The sequence below is a fragment of the Dysidea avara genome, chromosome 10 (assembly GCF_963678975.1).
Source record: "Dysidea avara chromosome 10, odDysAvar1.4, whole genome shotgun sequence".
Taxonomy (NCBI): domain Eukaryota; kingdom Metazoa; phylum Porifera; class Demospongiae; order Dictyoceratida; family Dysideidae; genus Dysidea; species Dysidea avara.
The window spans coordinates 1,887,429-1,907,377 of NC_089281.1; the positions used below are offsets into that span (position 1 = coordinate 1,887,429).

The 19,949-nt window shown below is 37.9% G+C and overlaps 1 protein-coding gene and 1 non-coding gene across 4 annotated transcripts in view; one reads left to right on the forward strand and one right to left on the reverse strand.

The window, feature by feature from the left end:
• The window catches only part of LOC136236279 (AT-rich interactive domain-containing protein 4B-like), a 31,889-nt gene that overhangs the window by 7,195 nt on the left and 4,745 nt on the right, over positions 1-19,949 (reverse strand). For all 3 annotated transcript variants that reach the window (XM_066026419.1, XM_066026418.1, XM_066026417.1), the window contains 9 exons: positions 18,319-18,398; positions 14,439-14,495; positions 13,816-14,054; positions 13,277-13,374; positions 11,694-11,779; positions 6,897-7,130; positions 5,169-5,512; positions 3,890-4,001; positions 1,648-1,800 (listed from right to left, as the gene is read on the reverse strand). In XM_066026419.1, the coding sequence (XP_065882491.1) occupies positions 1,648-1,800; positions 3,890-4,001; positions 5,169-5,512; positions 6,897-7,130; positions 11,694-11,779; positions 13,277-13,374; positions 13,816-14,054; positions 14,439-14,495; positions 18,319-18,398 (1,403 nt within the window). The remainder of the gene's footprint in view (positions 1-1,647; positions 1,801-3,889; positions 4,002-5,168; positions 5,513-6,896; positions 7,131-11,693; positions 11,780-13,276; positions 13,375-13,815; positions 14,055-14,438; positions 14,496-18,318; positions 18,399-19,949) is intronic.
• Positions 11,157-11,228, forward strand: Trnae-uuc (transfer RNA glutamic acid (anticodon UUC)). The gene has a single exon. It is a non-coding gene; the product is annotated as a tRNA-Glu (tRNA).

Here is a 19,949-nt window from a genome sequence, read left to right on the forward strand (position 1 = left end):
CCTTGAAATCAGTGATAAATTTCTCCCTCAAAATACTTAGGCTATTAGGTATGTTTGGGACCTACTTGAATATGAAGTAAACTTAAGCTATGTTTTCTTGACCTGGTCATTACTACAATGAGGTGGTCTTATTAATGACCTACTTTAGTTACGTCTGACTAATTTGACATGGGCAATATAATGAGGTGATCTTATTAGGGACACTTACATTTCACCATAAAGCCTTTGGTTTGCTGACAACACACAACACTACTAACATGTTTGCTGACAACACTACTAACATGTGATCTAACATTTTCAAACATACCACTGCTGTTGAAGGGTATTTTATCCAGTGGCCATTAAATTAAATAGCACACAACAACATGACAATGTAGAAGAGACAAGTACTACCAACACACTGACTGAGCATAGTAACCTCACTAGACAAGACAGTACATTTAATGGACAGCAATAAGACTATGGTACTCCTTTAACTGTAACAACACATATCAGTGTTTCAAAAGGGACTAATACAAAAACATTGCAATTTTAACTAGCTGTGAGGTATGTTAACTCTGTTATACCATATTTACTTGGCTAAACACTGCACCTTCAGTAGTAGCAGTACTTAAGTGGTCCACAAGATTTTGAACTGAAACATCAAGCATTGAGTAGTGATCGAGTTTGAGTAGATGCTGCATTGATTTTTTGAACTACGGTATTAAATGCCATGGTATTTAACAAAATTACCCACAGAGAACTTTTGGGAAATGCGTGTTTACACAATATGGGTATGCATGGTGGCACTAGGTGGGGTAATTCTTACAGCCTACAAATACACATTGATTAAAAGTCTGTTCACTGGGCTACTTGATGAAGGCTAAATGAACACTGTAACTACAATGGCTTACTTGTTATGAGGTGATGAACAGTGACGAGTCACATATCAAATTCTTGCCACGTGTTTAATTTTGATTGTGGGTATACTCATGTAAGTCATAAATGGCTTGAAGAAAATTTAACGGTGAATCGAATGGAAGTTGTCTCAAGTTGATAGGAGCAACCACCATTGAGTTATCGACCATTTTATAAAGGTATGTAAAGGGTTTGCGTGTTTCCTTACTGAAAAGTTATTTTCACGACTAGTTTTGGCCTCACCATTAAGCGTTAGGGTAAAAGCCTAGGTATCATTTTAATCCTTGCTACATCTCAAATAGAATGATGTAAATTGTGTAGCCATAGGATGGATGCTTCGTAAGTTACAGCACCTTGTGCAAAGCATGCATATTTATTAATTTGAAATCCAGTTTTCTGGGTTTAAGGTGGGGTGTAACACTAGCCCCTGGTAAGGAGAGCTCAACTGACACTGTCTACAATAAATACTGGCCTGTCATCCAGTTAGGGAGAAAGATTTGATTAGTAACAACCTGCTAAGCCACAATAAAAAACACATCTTGAAATGTTACCAATAAGCAAAACACTAAGAAAACTTCTCAACTATCATCACCTAAATTTAAATGCAGCAAAAATTGTATTGGATTAGTAAGGACGTTGTACTATCAAGGTGGTATTACATAGTATTATTGGTGCAGCAAACACTGTCAGACAATACAGAGGTGTTGGATTAGAGAGGCTTCACCACAATATACAAGTGTCCACCCTCACCTTGGCAGTACTAGGTCTAATCCTCTCATTATTACCCATAGCAATCCTGGCTGCTATCCTTTCCTCTGGTACCCACTCATCATAACGAGTATTCCAGCCACTGTAGTGGACGTAGTATTCTCTCATACCTGACTCCATTGTACTATCCATGATCTGATAATAGACAAATTCCATAATAAGGCTTTATAACATATAGAAATAACCGTTGCCCTTAGCAACTTGAATTTACCATTATTTTTAGGTGATAACGTCTAAAATAACTTCTCCAAATTTTGAAAGGATAGCATATATAAGTCATAAGATATGACACTTTGAAATTTGTGGTTTTCCCATATATATCTATGTGAGAGGGCTACAGTTGCCCCTTCTGGGCAATCACAAAAATGAGGTAATTTCAACCAAAAATTCAAAAGTACATATATATATCAATTTTACATTATTTGTAGGTGTGAATGTCAACAATAATCTCTCCAAGTTATAAATGGATAGTGTATATAGGTCATAATATATGACATTCCTTGAATCCCATGATTTGTGTGATTACTGAGAAGGGGCAACTGTTGCCCCTCTCATCGACAATGTTTGGGAAAATTGCAACTTCAAAATGTCATATCTAATGACTTGTATATGTTATCCTTTTAAAACTTGGAGAGGTGACTTAAGACATTGACACCTACAAATAATGTAAAATTTTGGTGGCTAGGAGCCAATGGTCGATTTTTTTCATTATAATGAAATTGGTCCATTACGGTGATATAATGGATTAATGAACTAGTGTGTATGTACGTATGTGTGGATAATTCGTACATGAGGAATATATGACACGCCATGTAGCTTTCCACGAAAATGTTTTCACAGGTAGATTTTTTGAAAAGAAGTTTGCATGAAAAATGAAATGGTAAAAATTGACACACACACACACACACACACACACACACACACACACACACACACACACACACACACACACACACACACACACACACACACACACACACACACACAAATGCACACGTACATACTACAAATATGAATACAAGTATAAGGAAAAATTAGAAATTTTAAGTTTGATTAAGGATCATAGAAATAAAAAGTAGTGAAACAAGGGAGGTCACCTACACCTGCAGATATACTACTGGACATTGTTAATCCCTACTTCACTACCCATAACTGAATTAGGGATTAAATGTTCACCAGTATATCTGCAGGTGTAGGTGACCTCCCTTGTTTCCCTATTTTATATTTCTATGATCCCTAATCGAACTTAAAATTCCTAATTTTTCCTTATATTTGTTTATTTACTATTTTTGTAACATTATTATGACTGGTGAACCCACACATACTGCATCAAAAGAAAGGCGCTACAAATGAAGAACAGTAGGAAAAGCACCTCTACAATCATTCCAGTCATCCCGAAAAATACGGACGATTTGTGAGCCCCAACTACTCAAGATTGAATGGTGGCCATTATGCTTTGTTTTCACCTATTTCAGTCTGATACATTACAAATGAAGAACAGTGTGTACGAGAAGCGTTTCTGCAATCAATCCAGTTGCTAAGTAAAATACGGGCGAGATACTAACACAGCCACAGGGAAGCCGCTATCATGAATCAACACCTTGCGTTGTCAATGAAAAGAACTGGAACACAAAGGAGGACAAAGGCAAGTCCATGATGTGTACAGTACGTGCTGCGGTTGGCGAAAAGGCACATCTCAGGACAAAGCGATGCTGAATAGTGAAGAGAGAAATCAAGCCGACAGCTATATCCATTGTCGAGTTATGCTTGGCTGAAGGCATCAGTTAGTCAGAATATTGTTTAAATAAAAAATAAAATTCCACAGAAACTATTGGAAGGGTTTGGGATTGATCTGAAGACATTTTTGGACATGGCTGTGCCTAACCAATACCACCAAGTTGTCACAAAGAGAAATTGAGGCTGGTTTTAGGGTGATATTTTTGGCTGGAAAAGCCCAGTTCTTCATGATCCCTATACTATACAGTACTACCGTACTGTACGATTCTACAGATTTAGTAGGAATTCTGTATGAAATGAATAGCAATATATCTCATGGACAGTTACCTTATTGCTGGTGTATGTGTGTGTACACCTGTGTGTAGTGTACGTCATCAGTGACACTTGTGTGTAGAGCAGAGTACAGTGTTTGTGTGTAGTGTACATGTATAGGAACACATGTGCACATACAGTGTATACACATAATATTACAAGCTATACAGCTCACCTTAGCTATGTATTGTTTGAGGAATTTTCCTTTACCATACCACACTTTGATCATCTCACCAACAGCATATGTACAAGGAGCTGATGGCTTCTCATCTTCAGTAGAAACAACACTACAGCAGTGAACAAGTGTAGAAAAACAATAACTATGTCAAGTAATGTGGACAGCCAATGTGTACCCACTACAACTAGATATGTATAGTTGTGAGTCTCATATGTAGCTGTAGTAATGACACACCAGTACAAACAGTTAGACTAACTGAGGCACGAGAGTAGTTGCACATTACACACTAGACACACTAGGGAGGTTCGACCCATAATACACATACTATCACAAGGTGGATATGGAAGCAATTTTTATCAAACAATTATGAAACATGAAAGATTTCTAGAGTTTGACCTCAGCAGCATTGAACCCATTATTTGTGGGTATAGGAAGTATTAAGGCTTTGATTTGTGTCGTTTCTAACCATTCAGGAAATTGAGGTTTATACTATAAACATTAGTTGGTAATAATGACCTTAAATGGCATGATGTAATAACCTAGAAATAGCACAGAATTAAAAGTTATGTATGCTTTGATTAGGATCTAACCTCTAAATCACATGTACAAATAGCCAACAGTTATAATAACAACCTAAAATAATCCCTTTATAATGATTATCAGGGGGAGTCACCTTTAAAGATTTCTTTATAACTATCATCAGTGACCATGCTCTGTTGTACAAACAGAACAATATTTATCAATGATGAAGAGTGACTTTATTAATTACTATATCCATCTAGGAGGCTACTGAAAACCTGAATAACAAAGTGTTGGTGTGATACTACAGAGCAGTCTACCCTGTCAACTCTTATAACACTGAAATCATTGTGAAGTTATGTTTTGACCCATATAGCTACTATAAACTACCAGGGGACAAGCCCATGTGAACTGGTAATGGAATTGCATAGATTAGTGCTACTAAAATATATTGTAAATAAACATATTCTTTTACCTTTCTATACAACCAGCACAAGGACAAGCCCATGTGAACTGATATACATGACTAATGCACTTAAGAAAATAAATCATGTGAACCAATGGTTACTGTACAAAATAGGTTCAATGAGGTTTGTTAAGTATTTGAATATGTTTGTACTTTACGACAGTATAAATTTTGTAAATTTAGTGGAGAGAAACAAAGCCATCATGAAGGAATTTGCATTCTGAAATGATGACACATGTGGTCACCAATTCTCCACTAACTAACTCCACATTCATCAAACAATTGTCATACCTGTTTGTTGTGTCCATGGCTTCATCTGATTGGCTATTATGATCTGGCAGGTCATCAGGAGGACCAGCATTACTGTCTGATTCTGGTTCACCATTTGATGAAGACTTTCCACTACTAATTGACCCAGACTCCTCGTCACCTGACTGATCTGGAGCAGCTGAATCATCTTCTTCACCATTATTGCCTTTCTTGTCATCCCTGCCTCCTTTCTTGTTCCGTTGGTGTTCTTCAAATGGGTACAGGTGTTTCTTGTAGGCCATCTTGAGTGAGTAGGAAGCACTGGTGATCTGGCTGGACAGGCCTAGCTGGTTATACAGGTATTTCCATTTCATGTCCTGTGTAACCTGTTTGGGCAACATGAAGATGAATAAGCAACACCACTGGTACATAGGTATAGTGAAACCATAGATACTATACTAATAACACGGGATTGGAAGCTCCGTTTGCAGACTCTATATAGCGTGTACATTCCAAATAAGCACTCCTTGTAGTTTCGCAAACTTGCCTTTCAGTTGGTGAAGGTTACAAAAGTCTGGTTATTTCGATACCAACTTATATAGGTAAGGGTAGTGAAGAACCGAGGTAAGTGTATAGGGTGACATATGAGCTAGTATTTCTGTGCAATTAAGCTCAAATTGTCTTGTAGCACAACGTAAATTGGGGAACACTATGAAACTGTATTTTGTACTCTTTGCCAAGTCTTTGAATGACATACAGTGAAAACTAATGGAATTGTATTAAAGTACAGACAATTCCAAATGGCTTGTGCTGCACGTTGGTACAGTTCAATGCTTTTTCTAGAAGATTTTTAATGCTAACCAAACGAGAAGTGGCATAGTTTGTGTACCTGTTTCGGGTATTTCTAAGCGTCCTCCAGACAATTACTGAAATTATGGCAAAGCTAAGTGTGGCTTAGTGTAACAATTACAGTTCTTTGTTTTATACAGACGGACTTACAGCTCATGGAACAAGAGCCAAATCCTATCCTGTGATAGTAGAGCATGGCAATGAAGATAGTAACATAACTAATGACATGATGCAACCGTCAAATTAATTACTTCCGGTACAATGAGGTGCCGGCGCGCGAAATGGAGCTTCCAATCCTATGTTATTAGTATAGTATCTATGGTGAAACCTGCAGTTAGTTTTTGGCAAATTTTCAAGTAAGTGGCAGTCAACTTTATACACAAATGACACATTTGCCAGTTTAAACAGGTGACCTCATTACAGAAGGCTCCACTGTACATTACAGATACACAGTATAACAATTGTAATATGTTGGACAACTTGGAACTAGACAGAAGTGTCCTGATTTTCCAGGTCAGTTTATGTACTAAGGGATACTTTGGGACCTTAACTAAGTGTCTGGATTATGTAGGCGTCCTCAAGTGTAATATGGAGGCAACAGTCCATCTATTTCAGATGCTAATAGGAATCAAAAGTGTGTCTTATTGGGACCATCCCGACTGTTCTATTGGAGTGGTCAACTAATAGCAAACATAAACACTGTTATGTAGAACTGAAGTCTTATCAACTGCAGGATGCATAACATGAATATGATTACAACACAAAATATGATTACAAACAGATTAGAAGACATAATGAAACTCATTATCAACATGACAACACAGTGATGTCACACAGATTGGTATTCATGGTTGCTATGTTGATCATGAGGTATCAACAAACCAAAACCACCAAAAGTACAGAGTTTACTAATAATCTCACCTTTTCCATTCCTCCATACTCCTGCACCAAATGATAGAGTCGAAATAAATCCAGTGTTTTCTGGCTTAGTACTGGTGGGCGAGTCATCGGTGTTCCTCTATCAAGATGAAACTGCTTCAACTCTGTAATGAATTTCTCTCTCTCCACACTGCTTGGCTCTGGCATATCTTCTGTCTTCACCATTGCAGGAGAGGACTGCTCTACTGGTGCTGTTGAGGTTGAGGCTGCTGATTGCTGTAATGATCGAGAAAGAGCGTCTAACTGGAATACATTACTGTTAAACCACCTTTGAAGGTTGCACCGATACTGGATCACAATATATCATGGAAATACTTATTGCGATAATTGATATTATCACAATATTACATACAGATTAGAAAAAATACATGTAATATATTTATGTACAAGTTTGCTATGGGCTTGCATTGCTGTATCCATCTGATAAACAACCCTTGAGTTATGAGCACTGCACACTGCACATAACTATACGTTTAATGTAATTTGTTGCATTTGTAAGACAGTTTCATTAATGGTATTAAATTTTGCAAGTGATATATCATGAACTTGATATAATTATCACAATGTGTAAAAATAGCCTTGATACAATTATTGTCTCATGCTTTTACGACGATTGCAACAATTTATTGTTATATTTCCCAACCCTAGTACTGCACATAGCAGCTAATATGTTGGGAGGGTTGAGTGTGAGGAAGGAGCAATAAATCTAAATTCATTAATATAGAGCTCTGTTCAACTACTCTTACATACAGCATTTTAAATTTTACGATCAGATGGTAAATGATTCAGATACTGTATTTGACCAGTTAATAGCCATGGCTACTATAACTTTCAGCAAGGAATACCCTGCGGCTACCATGCGAAGGCAGCTACTATGGTCAGCAGCCCACAGTGTTTATATGGAAATAATATCTTTATTTTAACCTCTCTCAAAAATGCTATTTCCAGGCTTAAAACAACTCTTTTGCTCTATTTCTGCTTCAAACGTGTTTTATCAACACTTGTATTAGTATATTCCAATACAAGCCGCGGCTCTTATCCAAGGCTGGCTCTTATGACTATAATTTTAGACTGTGGGAGCAACTATAATCCGGGGGCAGCTTCTAACAAAAATTTTGGTCTGGGGCAAAAATCTGTCCGGCTGGACCATTTTCAGTCAACCAAATTTGGTCCGCCAGACCATTTTTGGCACCCAAAATTGGTCCGACCTGACCAAAATTAATCCGGCCCAAACTTGGTTAACCACATGCATCCCTGACCACTCGGACCAACTTTGGTCAACCAAAATTGGTCCGAGTGGACCACCAACGCATACAGCCAAGATGTATAGCTAAGTAGTTTGTGACGGATCACTGCAGCCAACTTAGCTATAGCTAAGCAAACATAATGAAACATTATAAATCTCGAATAATGAGCATGGCAGGCATTATCACTGGATTTGTGCCAAAGGTTATCCAACAATGGCCGGATCACTAGCTGTGTTGAACGTGCACAAGATCAAGATATTCTAATAGAGCAGTCACCTAACTACTACATAATAGTTGGTTCTGCTATGTGGAGAATTTATCCATATCTGTCTGCACCTAAAGATATGTCTATACATACAATGAAGTGCATTGGTCTATTTAAAAGGCCTTCATTAATAACTGATTCATCTGCTTGTACAGTCATTACACATGGCAATATTAATCCAAGTATATCGCTACAAATACATGCCACTGAAAATGCTCTCAGGTCCAAACCTTTTCATTAACAAATACTGCATAGCTATACCTAATCTAAAGGACAGTACATAAAATAGGCAAATTATAAGCATTTGTATGTGGAAATATCTCCAAACTGCAGTACTTCAGCATCTACTTTTCAAAAAATTTCTGGGGGGAGGGGCATGCCCCACAGACCTTCCTAGTTCCAGCATGTTTTTGCATGCTGAGAGGTATGCCTCACACACCTTCACATGAGAGATTAGTACCTTGAACCCTCCTTTGTAAATCCTAAATCCGCCCCTGCATTGGCACATTGATTGTTAGGAAACCGTTAAAAATATTTTCACTGTCAGTGTTTATCTACATAAAAAGGGTTGAAGCATTAATTTTGCTACCCCTAACTGATGACAGTGTATGTTGTTGAAGTTTGTTACCGTTCGTTTAAGATATGTACATATTTAAGTGCACAATATTATGCATAATCTTTTGTGTATGTGCGAATGCATTTTTTGTATTTGTGTACGTATATGTAAACATTATGAATTTTTAATTTGTTCACCTGACCTCTTTTATACCTGTATATGAGAAGAATGGATATTCCCAGATTAATAAAAACCAACCAAGGGTCAGAATTTAACAACAAATTAAATTAATTCTGAGCTATATGTGGAAGTTGAGATATGATTAATGATAGCTTGTATATACAGTTACCATTCTGAAGTGATCCAGCATATAGGCTTCTATCATGTCACTATAGTTGTTTTTCAACACATAACACAGCAAAAATAGTGTTCCAATACTACCTACACTAACCCCATCTTAGTCAGTGTTGAAACAACTATTTATAACAACTCCATAGAACAAGACAAAAGGGCCTCAAATCTATAAAATTAACGACTCCAATATTCACTATTCGGGCCTGTAGTCTATTTTTGTTTGAGCTTAGGTAAAAGAATTTGGATTGTCACTTCAAACACCAAAACTCCAGACGGAATAAATACAGAATGGTCTGGATGAAAGATTCAACCAAACACCGCAGAGCACGCTTGTGAAGTTCATTGAGCATATAAAAAGATACTTGGGAAGAATATCTTGATACCTGTGCTTTTGCATGCAACACTGCACACCATGAATCAACTCAGTATTCACAATTTGAATTGATTCCGGTTTGGAAGAAAACCTCTTTACTTTACTTCCCATTCAGATATTGACATGGAGAAGAATTGTTATCATCCCACACTGCTTCAAAGTAAAACAATATTAATTTAGTGACTGTGTTCATGGCTGCATATTTAGAGCTATAGCTATGATATGGAATTTAGTTTCTACTAATACGCATTATTTTCCATAAATTAGCTCAGGAAACCAAACTATATGCTAATTGTAATATTATAGTTTGCAGGCTATGCATTGGTTCCTGACACCAAATATTTACAATTCTACACTATACCCAGTGCCGTGGAATAATACTTCACTCCCGCATTAGTAGCTACACATAGCTAACTGCACATGCTAATGACTGCAGAGTCATCTTGTAGAATTCGCACTTGCCTGGACCACTTTTGGCCAGGCTGGACCAATTTTGAATGCTAAAAATGGTCTAGCCAGACTAAACTTGTTCAACCAAAATCGGTCCGGCCGGACCAGTTTTACCTGGACCGATTTTTCCATGACAGACTATTATGAACAGTGGCTAACTAGTCAAATACGTCAATAGACACTATCTAAAACCCACGCCCACTTTCGGATGCCATTTTGAATGGGGCCAATTTCAATAATCACCTACTGCACTGCGTTGAAATTCAGCAATGAAGAAAGCTCGGTATTGTCAAACAATAGTCCACGAAAGCTTTCAATGCAGTAAATTCCTTGTTCTGGCTAAAGGCAGGTGATTATCAGGCAAGTTATCAGGTGATGAACAAGGCGCGAAGGGCTGAAAACACTAATTCCCTTGTTTACCTGTACAAGGAGCGCCTGAATGGTCAGCCGCTACTACGGTTACTATCACTAATAATTTACCGCAGTAATGGATACTAAAATACTATCTATTTGCTACACCGTGCTTCCTGTGTGGGCCAATAAGGCAATTTGGGCTTTCGATGCTTCGCACCTTGTTCAACCCTGATAACCACCTGCCCCTAACCAATTTACAACCTTGAAGACTTCCATGGCCAATTGTTCGACAATACCCCCTAGTTCGAGGTTTATTCACCATCGGATTTCAATGTAGCGCAATCGTAATAATTGATACTGGCCCCATTCAAAATGGCGGAAAGCTGTTGCTATGATGATTACGTAGTTTTGGATTGTGTCTATTGCTCTGAAAGACTTAATGCAGCAAACAATAGACTAAATTATTTGGTCCCAAAATTTCCATTATACAGACACAAAGGTTCCACTGTCCACCTTCCATTCAGAAAAGGGTTGTAACTGAACACCTTATAATCTCCAACTGCCTTTATGCACTGAAGGCTAACTAAGTGTGTGGGCCATCAAGTGTATAAAATGTTGAGATTTACTCTCCCCATCATGGTTGTCCCATTTGGTCTAGTGGTTAGGATTCCTGGTTTTCACCCAGGTGGCCCGGGTTCGATTCCCGGAATGGGAACATTTAAAACTTTTTTGTGCATTGTGATAAATTATATTCAGTTTTATGACACACTACTTGTTTGAGTTCTGCCTAGTTCATGCCCATATTACATTGATCAGTATTTTAACAGTTGTTTACAAAAATAACAGAATGCCTTCCCTTAGGATTGTGCAATAATATGATTATTGAAGTACCTGTATGATTATTGTGATAAAGACAATGATATCTCAAGATAACCTGTAGACTAATGTATACAGGGAGATAATACTCTTGTGAAAAAGGTCACAGCCAGCAGGCAGTAGTGAAGACAATTTTTCAAGCTTCAAACAACTACTATTATACACTCTACGAAAACATTTTATAATTGAGATAATATAGTTTTTGTGATGAAATTTTGTTATTGAAAATTATCACAATAATATAGGTTTCACAATATAGGTTTTTTTTATTATCACACAGCACTAGCATGAAGGTTACGCATACCTTTTTTTGGTGTTGCTTTTTGTGTGGCATGTCCATGTCCCAGGGTAGTTCTTGTGTGTTGAGGTATGTCATGGCCTTCTCTACAGCTACAGGGAATATAGTGACATTATTGTGAAGAGCATATGTACAAGTTGAGCTGGATCCTGAAAAACAGCTAAAAATTACTTAAAAGTAGATTTTTTTTCCCCAAGAGAGTTAACATTTCAGCCAACCAGATGATTAGTGGTGACAGCTAGCAAAGGTGTCAACACAGACACATGTGGTTTGGCTCCATTACAAGTTCAGGAAAGGGCAGCAATGGACACTGCATTATTATGGCTTCCACACACTCAGACATTTGAAATAAAAGACTTCAAAATATTTTAGTGGGATAAGAGTGCTACAAATGAGCCAATTTCAAGGTCGTGTGTATATAACTGTATCCATGAGTTAAATATTTTTGAGGATCTAGCTCAACACGTACATACTATACTGTACTGTCATAATGACACATGTTACACTAACTTGATGACACATTAACCCTACAATTATTTGATAACTTTCTTGTATCATTGGTGAACCCCTTATACACCATATAAGGAAGGAATGGTGCCAGAACAGTATATAATTGCATGATAAAATGACTACAGGTAAAGTGGCCATTCCTAGCAGTTCTTAGCTACATTATTACTGTATGCTACACAGCTTTACAAATGGAGAACAATGTACACGAGTGTACCTGCAACCAATCCATTTACTACGACATTGGAGGCTGACATGGTCAGCAATGACTGGTACTCAAAAAAAAAAATTAACCACCAGCACTAAACACCATATTTGCATGGAATAATTGGTGTGAAAAACAAGAAGCTATTGACAGGACACTCACAAAGAGACGCTTTAGCACTACTAGACACATGTTAACAACATCATGAGGCGAGCCTGAGTGAGCCTTGCATAAAATTCTATTTGTGCATGGTTGACGTGTGGTGTTTTCGTATCTACATAATATACATGTGCATGAAATTCAATGATTATGTGCCACTTGGTTGATTAAAACATATATAGAAATTGTGCAGCGTTGGTGTTGATCATCTCAGTATTCCCTGTCATCTGCAGTTTCATTGGCCCTCTTCTACGAGTGTGCAAAGCGTATACTTGCTTCTGCTTCACCTGGCGTTTCTGCTGGTTTTCTCTGTCCATGTAGATAACAAGTTCTAAGCCATGCTAAACCACGTGGCACAAATACAGTCTTTTTCATATATATATATATATATACAGCCTAATATAGGAAATTTTTGTGAACGTGACGTCCGTACCAGTGTGGGGCAATCCATTTTCGTACAGGAAATCTTTGCGAACACTAGCCTTATATGGAAGCATTTGTAAGTCATTAGTGTTCTCTTGTAATTGTTCGTGAACGAGGTACGTACCATTGACTCGCTAGTGTGGGGTTCGCTCAGGCTTGCCTCAAAAAGTGAAAACTGGCACCCAGAAGGTACATGCAGGCCAAAATGATAACAGGATAATGCTATTGCTACTACTTTTCTACATAAATGACACATACACTATGACAACACTGAACACATTTTCTGGATGACTACCTTGTTTGTGTGTATGATACAGTTCTCCATTCAACATACTCAGTAGTGGTTCCTTGTCAGTGGCAAACTCATGTAGTTCATTGGGCTCTGCAGTGTAACTGTTGGAGATAATACAATAATAAAATGGATACACTACCAGCTGAAGCATTCTAGTGTAGTGTCAAGCACATGCTGTTGGTGACGTGACTTGGGAATTCATGAAAATAACTGGCGAGTTCAGCTGCACGTAATGCAAAAGCTGTATGTATATACGTATGTATGTACACATGTACGTATGATTGTATGTACTGTATGTACAAAATTTTGAGGTACGTAATTTTAGCGGACCAACAAATTTCAGGATTTTCGTGGTTATATTTTCGAGGATCACTCATTTTTACCTATTTGAAAGCATAGAGCTAACCCTGATAGTCGTAAATTTTTGAAGTCGAAAATTTCGTGGACAGCCAAGCAACCGCAAAAATTACGTCCCTCAAAAATTTGTACGTATATGGTATGTTTGTGTAGTGTTCACAACAGTCACACTAACTCTCACTCACAATCTTCCATCACGGAAGGATCTCACACAGATTGGATTGGGGGATGGCTGACACTCCTCAATGACACATTTAGTTGGCACCACGACGACTGGTAGCCATGATGACTTGCGTCGGTCATTTTCCAGGAACAGTATGGTACCGATGGGATAGTCTTTAGCAATGTTAATCTTCTTTGGTTGGTAACCAGCTTCAGATTCATCATCACTTGACTCACTGACATGTCTTCTCCGCCGCTTAGACTAGAACAACAAAGGACATATTTGCTAGCACTGCAAAATTGTGAGTTGGTCTACTATGACATTTCAATGTTTACTATATACAAGGTGTGGTGAACGATAGTGGCAAAAAATGTCTACATTTACTATAACCTGACATGTTGGGGTACCCTGATTATTATCAAAATGTCCTGATGTTTTCAAGTACTATGGACCTAAACTAAGTGTCTGGATTATGTAGGTGTCCTCAAGTATCCTCAAGTGTTAACAGGTTCCAGGGTAACATTACATTCACACAATGTCTATCATAAAATTACACTACAAAGAAAACATAACTATACAACTTAGAGACTCACAAGTGTCAGTACACATAGTACATTAGCCACTACTACACAGGTGGGAGCATACCAACATGACAGGAGTCCCAAAGTTCTCAGGATCGGTTAATGGTAGCTGGTCCAATGTCTAGTGAAGTAGAAATTAAAACAATAAGCAACAATTAGTATATGATGCCTGTATGCATGGAATCCACAAAACCTCAGACAGTTTAGTTCTATCAAGACACACAATAGTGTGTCAGGCGGCCCAAGAAGCCGGCGCGCCACACCGTGAGTATATTAACAGGAAGAAAGAAAACGCAATTTTCCCACCTATGTAGCTCTGTGATCCCTTATCCGATTGGAAACAAATTTTCTAGAGACGTGCCGCCCAGTTAGGGGAGTCTGTATACCAAATTTGAAGAAAATCGCTCCAGCCATTTCCGAGATACGAGCGAACAAAATTTCGTTTTAATTTCTTCGTTTTTTTCTTCTTCATCTTCATTTCGCACACTTCGCAAAATTCGCCATAAAACACGAATGCGTGCTCGGATTGGGCTGAAATTTGGCACACTTAAAGGGCTCATTAAGGCGAATCTCCGTACCAACTTTGGTAGGAATCCGATGAACATTCACGGAGTTATGACCGATTATTTGCGTAAAATAAGGTCAAAGGTCTGTCACGCCTACAGGGTAAACCCCTTGGAGGAATCAGTTGAAAATTGGTATGTAGATGGAGCAACCATCGTAGGAGTACCTTTTTGTGGTTTGAAAGGAATCAGGATAAAGACCATGGAGATATGACACAAAACCCAACTTGTGTCAAAATTACGCGATCGATTTTTATGAATAAAAAACTATTAATTTTCGTGTCTACCAGGCAAACCGTTTAGAGCAATGAGCTGAAAATCAGTATGTAGCTGGAATAATCATCATAGAAAGTTCTTGCAGTAGTACAGAAGAATCGGATTACAAATCACTGAGTTATGATTTGAAAGGCAACTACATGCAGCAAATGCGAGATCGAGATACTCTAATAGAACAGTCACCCTAATAAAGCATTCAGCTGCATGTATAATTTACACAGCTATATTACATTGCAAGTTATTCTGTAGGGAATCCAGCTACAAACAAGTCACCCTGTAGTCAGATCAGCTAGAAGAAGGTACCTAATAGAGAGTTCAGCTACAAAGAAGCCATCATGTAGAGAGTTCAGCTCAAATAAATCACCCTGTAGAGAATTTAGCTACAAACAAATTGCCATGTAGAGAGATCAGCTAGAAGAAGTTACCTTGTAGAGAGTTCAGTTACAAAGAAACAATCATGCAAAGAGTTTAGCTGCAAACAAATCACCCAGTAGAAAGTTCCGCTATGAACAGATCACACTATAGAGAGTTCAGTTAGAAACAAGTCATCCTGTAGAGAGATCAGCTAGAAGAAGTCACATTGTAGAGAGTTCAGTTACAAAGAAACAATCATGCAAAGAGTTTAGCTGCAAACAAATCACCCAGTAGAAAGTTCCGCTATGAACAGATCACACTGTAGAGAGTTCAGTTAGAAACAAGTCATCCTGTAGATAGATCAGCTAGAAGAAGTCACTTTGTAGAGAGTTCAGCTACAAAGAAACCACCATGTAAGAGAGTTCAGCTGTAAACAAATCACCTGTACAGAGATCAGCTAGAAACAAGTCATCCTGTAGAGAGTTCAGCTAGAAGAAGTTACATTGTAGAGAGTTCAGCTACAAAGAAACTACCATGTAGAGAGTTCAGCTGCAAACAAATTGCCCTGTAGAGACAAACAAATCACCCTGTAGAAAGATCAGCTAGAATAAGTTACCTTGTAGAGAGTTCAGCTACAAACAAATCACCAGTGTTGGGAGTAACGCATTACGTAATATTATTACTTTTGTGGTAACAAAGTAATATAACGAAATACGCTATAAAAACAGGTAATATAACGCAAGCTACTTTACTTACAAATGTAACGTGTTACCTAAGTAATATAGTTACTGTAACGAGTCTAATATTACGTAATATTATTACTACAAGTAACGAAGTTACTAATCTCGTTAGTTATCCTCTGAGTAACGCCTAGCCACAACGAAGTAACGAGGCCTACTGAATGAAGCTTATTCACCAGCTTCTTACTTGTAACCAAAATTTGCATATTGTCCAACAACGCAATCATGTCACGTGATAAAGTGGTAGTTTCACACGTGACAGCTTAAGGCTGTGGACACAAAGTAATATAATATTATTACAGTTACTTTATTTTATGGGTAATATGTAACTGTAACTAAATAGTTCAGTTGCAAGTAATATGTAATATGTAACTAGTTACTTTTACAAAGTAACTTGCCCAACACTGCAAATCACCCTGTAGAGAGTTCAGCTAGAAACAAGTCACCAGAGAGATCAGCTAGAAACAAGTCACCTGTAGAGAGTTCAGCTAGAAGAAGTTACATTGTGGAGAGTTCAGCTACAAAGAAACTACCATGTAGAGAGTTCAGCAGCAAACTAATTGCCCTGTAGAGAATTCAGCTACAAACAAATCACCCTGTAGAAAGATCAGCTAGAAGAAGTTACCTTGTAGAGAGTTCAGCTAGAAACAAATCACCCTGTAGAGAGTTCAGCTAGAAACAAGTCACCCTGTAGAGAGTTCAGCTAGAAGAAGTTACATTGTAGAGAGTTCAGCTACAAAGAAACTACCATGTAGAGAGTTCAGCAGCAAACAAATTGCCCTGTAGAGAATTCAGCTACAAACAAATCACCCTGTAGAAAGATCAGCTAGAAGAATCACCTTGTAGAGAGTTCAGCTACAAACAAATCACCCTGTAGAGAGTTCAGCTAGAAACAAGTCACCCTGTAGAGAGTTCAGCTAGAAGAAGTCACATTGTAGTGAGTTCAGCTGCAAAGAAACTACCATGTAGAGAGTTCAGCTGCAAACAAATTGCCCTGTAGAGAATTCAGCTACAAACAAATCACCCTGTAGAAAGATCAGCTAGAAGAAGTTACCTTGTAGAGAGTTCAGCTACAAACAAATCACCCTGTAGAAAGATCAGCTAGAAGAAGTTACCTTGTAGAGAGTTCAGCTACAAACAAATCACCCTGTAGAGAGTTCAGCTAGCACCCTGTAGAGAGATCAGCTAGAAACAAGCCACCCGTAGAGAGTTCAGTTAGAAGAAGTTACATTGTAGAGAGTTCAGCAGTTTAGCTGCAAACAAATCGCCCTGTACAGAATTCAGATACAAACAAATCACCCTGTAGAAAGATCAGCTAGAAGAAGTTACCTTGTAGAGAGTTCAGCTACAAACAAATCACCCTGTAGAGAGTTCAGCTACAAACAAGTCATCCGGTAGAGAGATCAGCTAGAAGGATCACCTTGCAGAGAGGTCAGCTACAAAGAAATCACCCTGCTTCATCTTTTCTTCTTCCTGTAGTAAAGAAAAAATGACAGGTTAAAAAGCCCTAAAGCCGGCCACAGGCCGGCTTTGGGGTATACAAATACAAAAAGAAGTGAAATCTAATCCAAAACAGCCAAGCTGTAAAAAAGAGTGCGACCCTGAGAAAGGCTATGGTGTAAAAAGATGTGAAATCCAAGGTGGCGGCCAAGAAATGGCTGTGATGGTAGGTTAATGGTAAAAATTTTAATAACGACAATTCAGGTGAATTTGGTGCCGCTTGGTCTTGGCACAAAATTCACCTGAATTGTCGTTATTAAAATTTTTACCATTAACCTACCATCACATTCTTGGCCGCCACCTTGGATTTCACATCTTTTTTCACCATAGCCTTTCTCAGGGCCGCACTCTTTTTTTACAGCTTGGCTGTTTTGGATTAGATAGTACATAGCACAACTATTACCTCTAAACAACACCAGTTACAAACCTCCTGTACTCAAAAGATGTATGCAGATGTTGTGGAACTATACTATTGGTGATTATGTTTCAGGTTAAGCTGTACAATACATACCTGACTTTCCTTGAAATGTCTTGCTCCTTGTAGACACAAACTGGATCTCCTCAAGCTAACTTCATCACCGTCGTCAAATACTGTACAAGAAAATAAAAACAAATAAAAATCTGTAAATAAAATAAGATTGCTCAAAATGGCAATCTCTAACCCCACGTACAGTGGCACCCATATGTGTTAAGCATAGAAGCCTCATGTATGGCATGGAAGCCTCATGTATGGCATGGAAGCCTCATGTATGGCACACAACACAAAGACAAACATGCACTGGACACTAGACAGATTCTTGACAGCAGAATTTACTTTCCATAGATTATAAACAAGTTACATTTAGTCAATGTTTTGCTAACAATCAAACTGCATAGAAAGGCCACCTATCTATTTTAAATACCCAGTGTGAAAATTTATACACTAATCCATCTGTCTAAAGCAGCCACCAGCCAAGAAAGTTTGGTCTAAAAGTGACCAGCTTAGACAGGTTCCACTAATAATAATTATCCAATTGAGTACAGAAACCATCAAGGCTTTTCCTTCCACCGTACGCGTTTTGTAGATTATTCATTGTGGATAAACTCTTCACCCCTAGCTGTTACAGGGAACTTTACAAGTCAATTTACACAGATTGGCAGACCTATACAGCGATCATCATGCCAATCACAGGAGCCTTTTCCTCTATACACCATACCACTATTTTCATAACTATTTTTATGATGCATGTATCTCAATGGTAATTTTCAAAACTAAAACCCACAATCATATGGCAAATTCAATGACATTTATGCGCACTGAAGTATGTGGAAGTTAGGGCTGTGTATATATCGAATAAGTAGCGCATTTTAAAAATCAGTGTCTTGTTCGAAACAATGTTCTTTAGTACTTCCTTTGTTTTATCACTCAAATCCCCATTCATCAAGTAATCCATGAAATGTGATGACAATTCAAAGGCCCCCCCAAATCTGGTCATTTCACAGGGTAATTTTTGCTTTGTTGTAACTATGGCATTGAAGGCAAATGAAAGATTTCATGAAAATTAATAGGAACAAACATAATGTTGTTGTGAAAAATTCTTCAGCAAACATTACTGGCTCAGATATACAGTAAAGACCTAACATTTCACATTAATCTATTAAGATAAGCACATGTAAAATACATTCAGACCAGAATAAAGAGGTCTCACATGTTCTCCCTTCAAAATGTCTGCAACAAAAACACTTTTATAAAGTATTTGTACTTTACCGAGTCTTTTTAATTAATTAAATTAATTAATTAATAATTAATAACCCTTTGGCCCCTAAGTTAATAAAAAAGTTCGCGAACGCCACTATAGTGGCTCTTGTTACACGCATGCATTCAAACGCATATATCTTGTAAACAAAATATCCTATGAATATACGGTTTGGACCATACTACTCTGCAGTTAACGGATATTATCCTAAGCTTTATCCGAGCATCGTAGCACGATTGAGTGTGATGTAAGGCGAATCTGCATTTGAAAAGAATTTTCGGCCATTTTTAAGACGATGGTTACGATGATACTACCTGTCACAAAGGAGAGATGGAATAATAAGGTTAGTAGAAGTTATATGATGTTGTATAGATCTATCCTTCATGAGTAGTTTAATGCTGCAAAC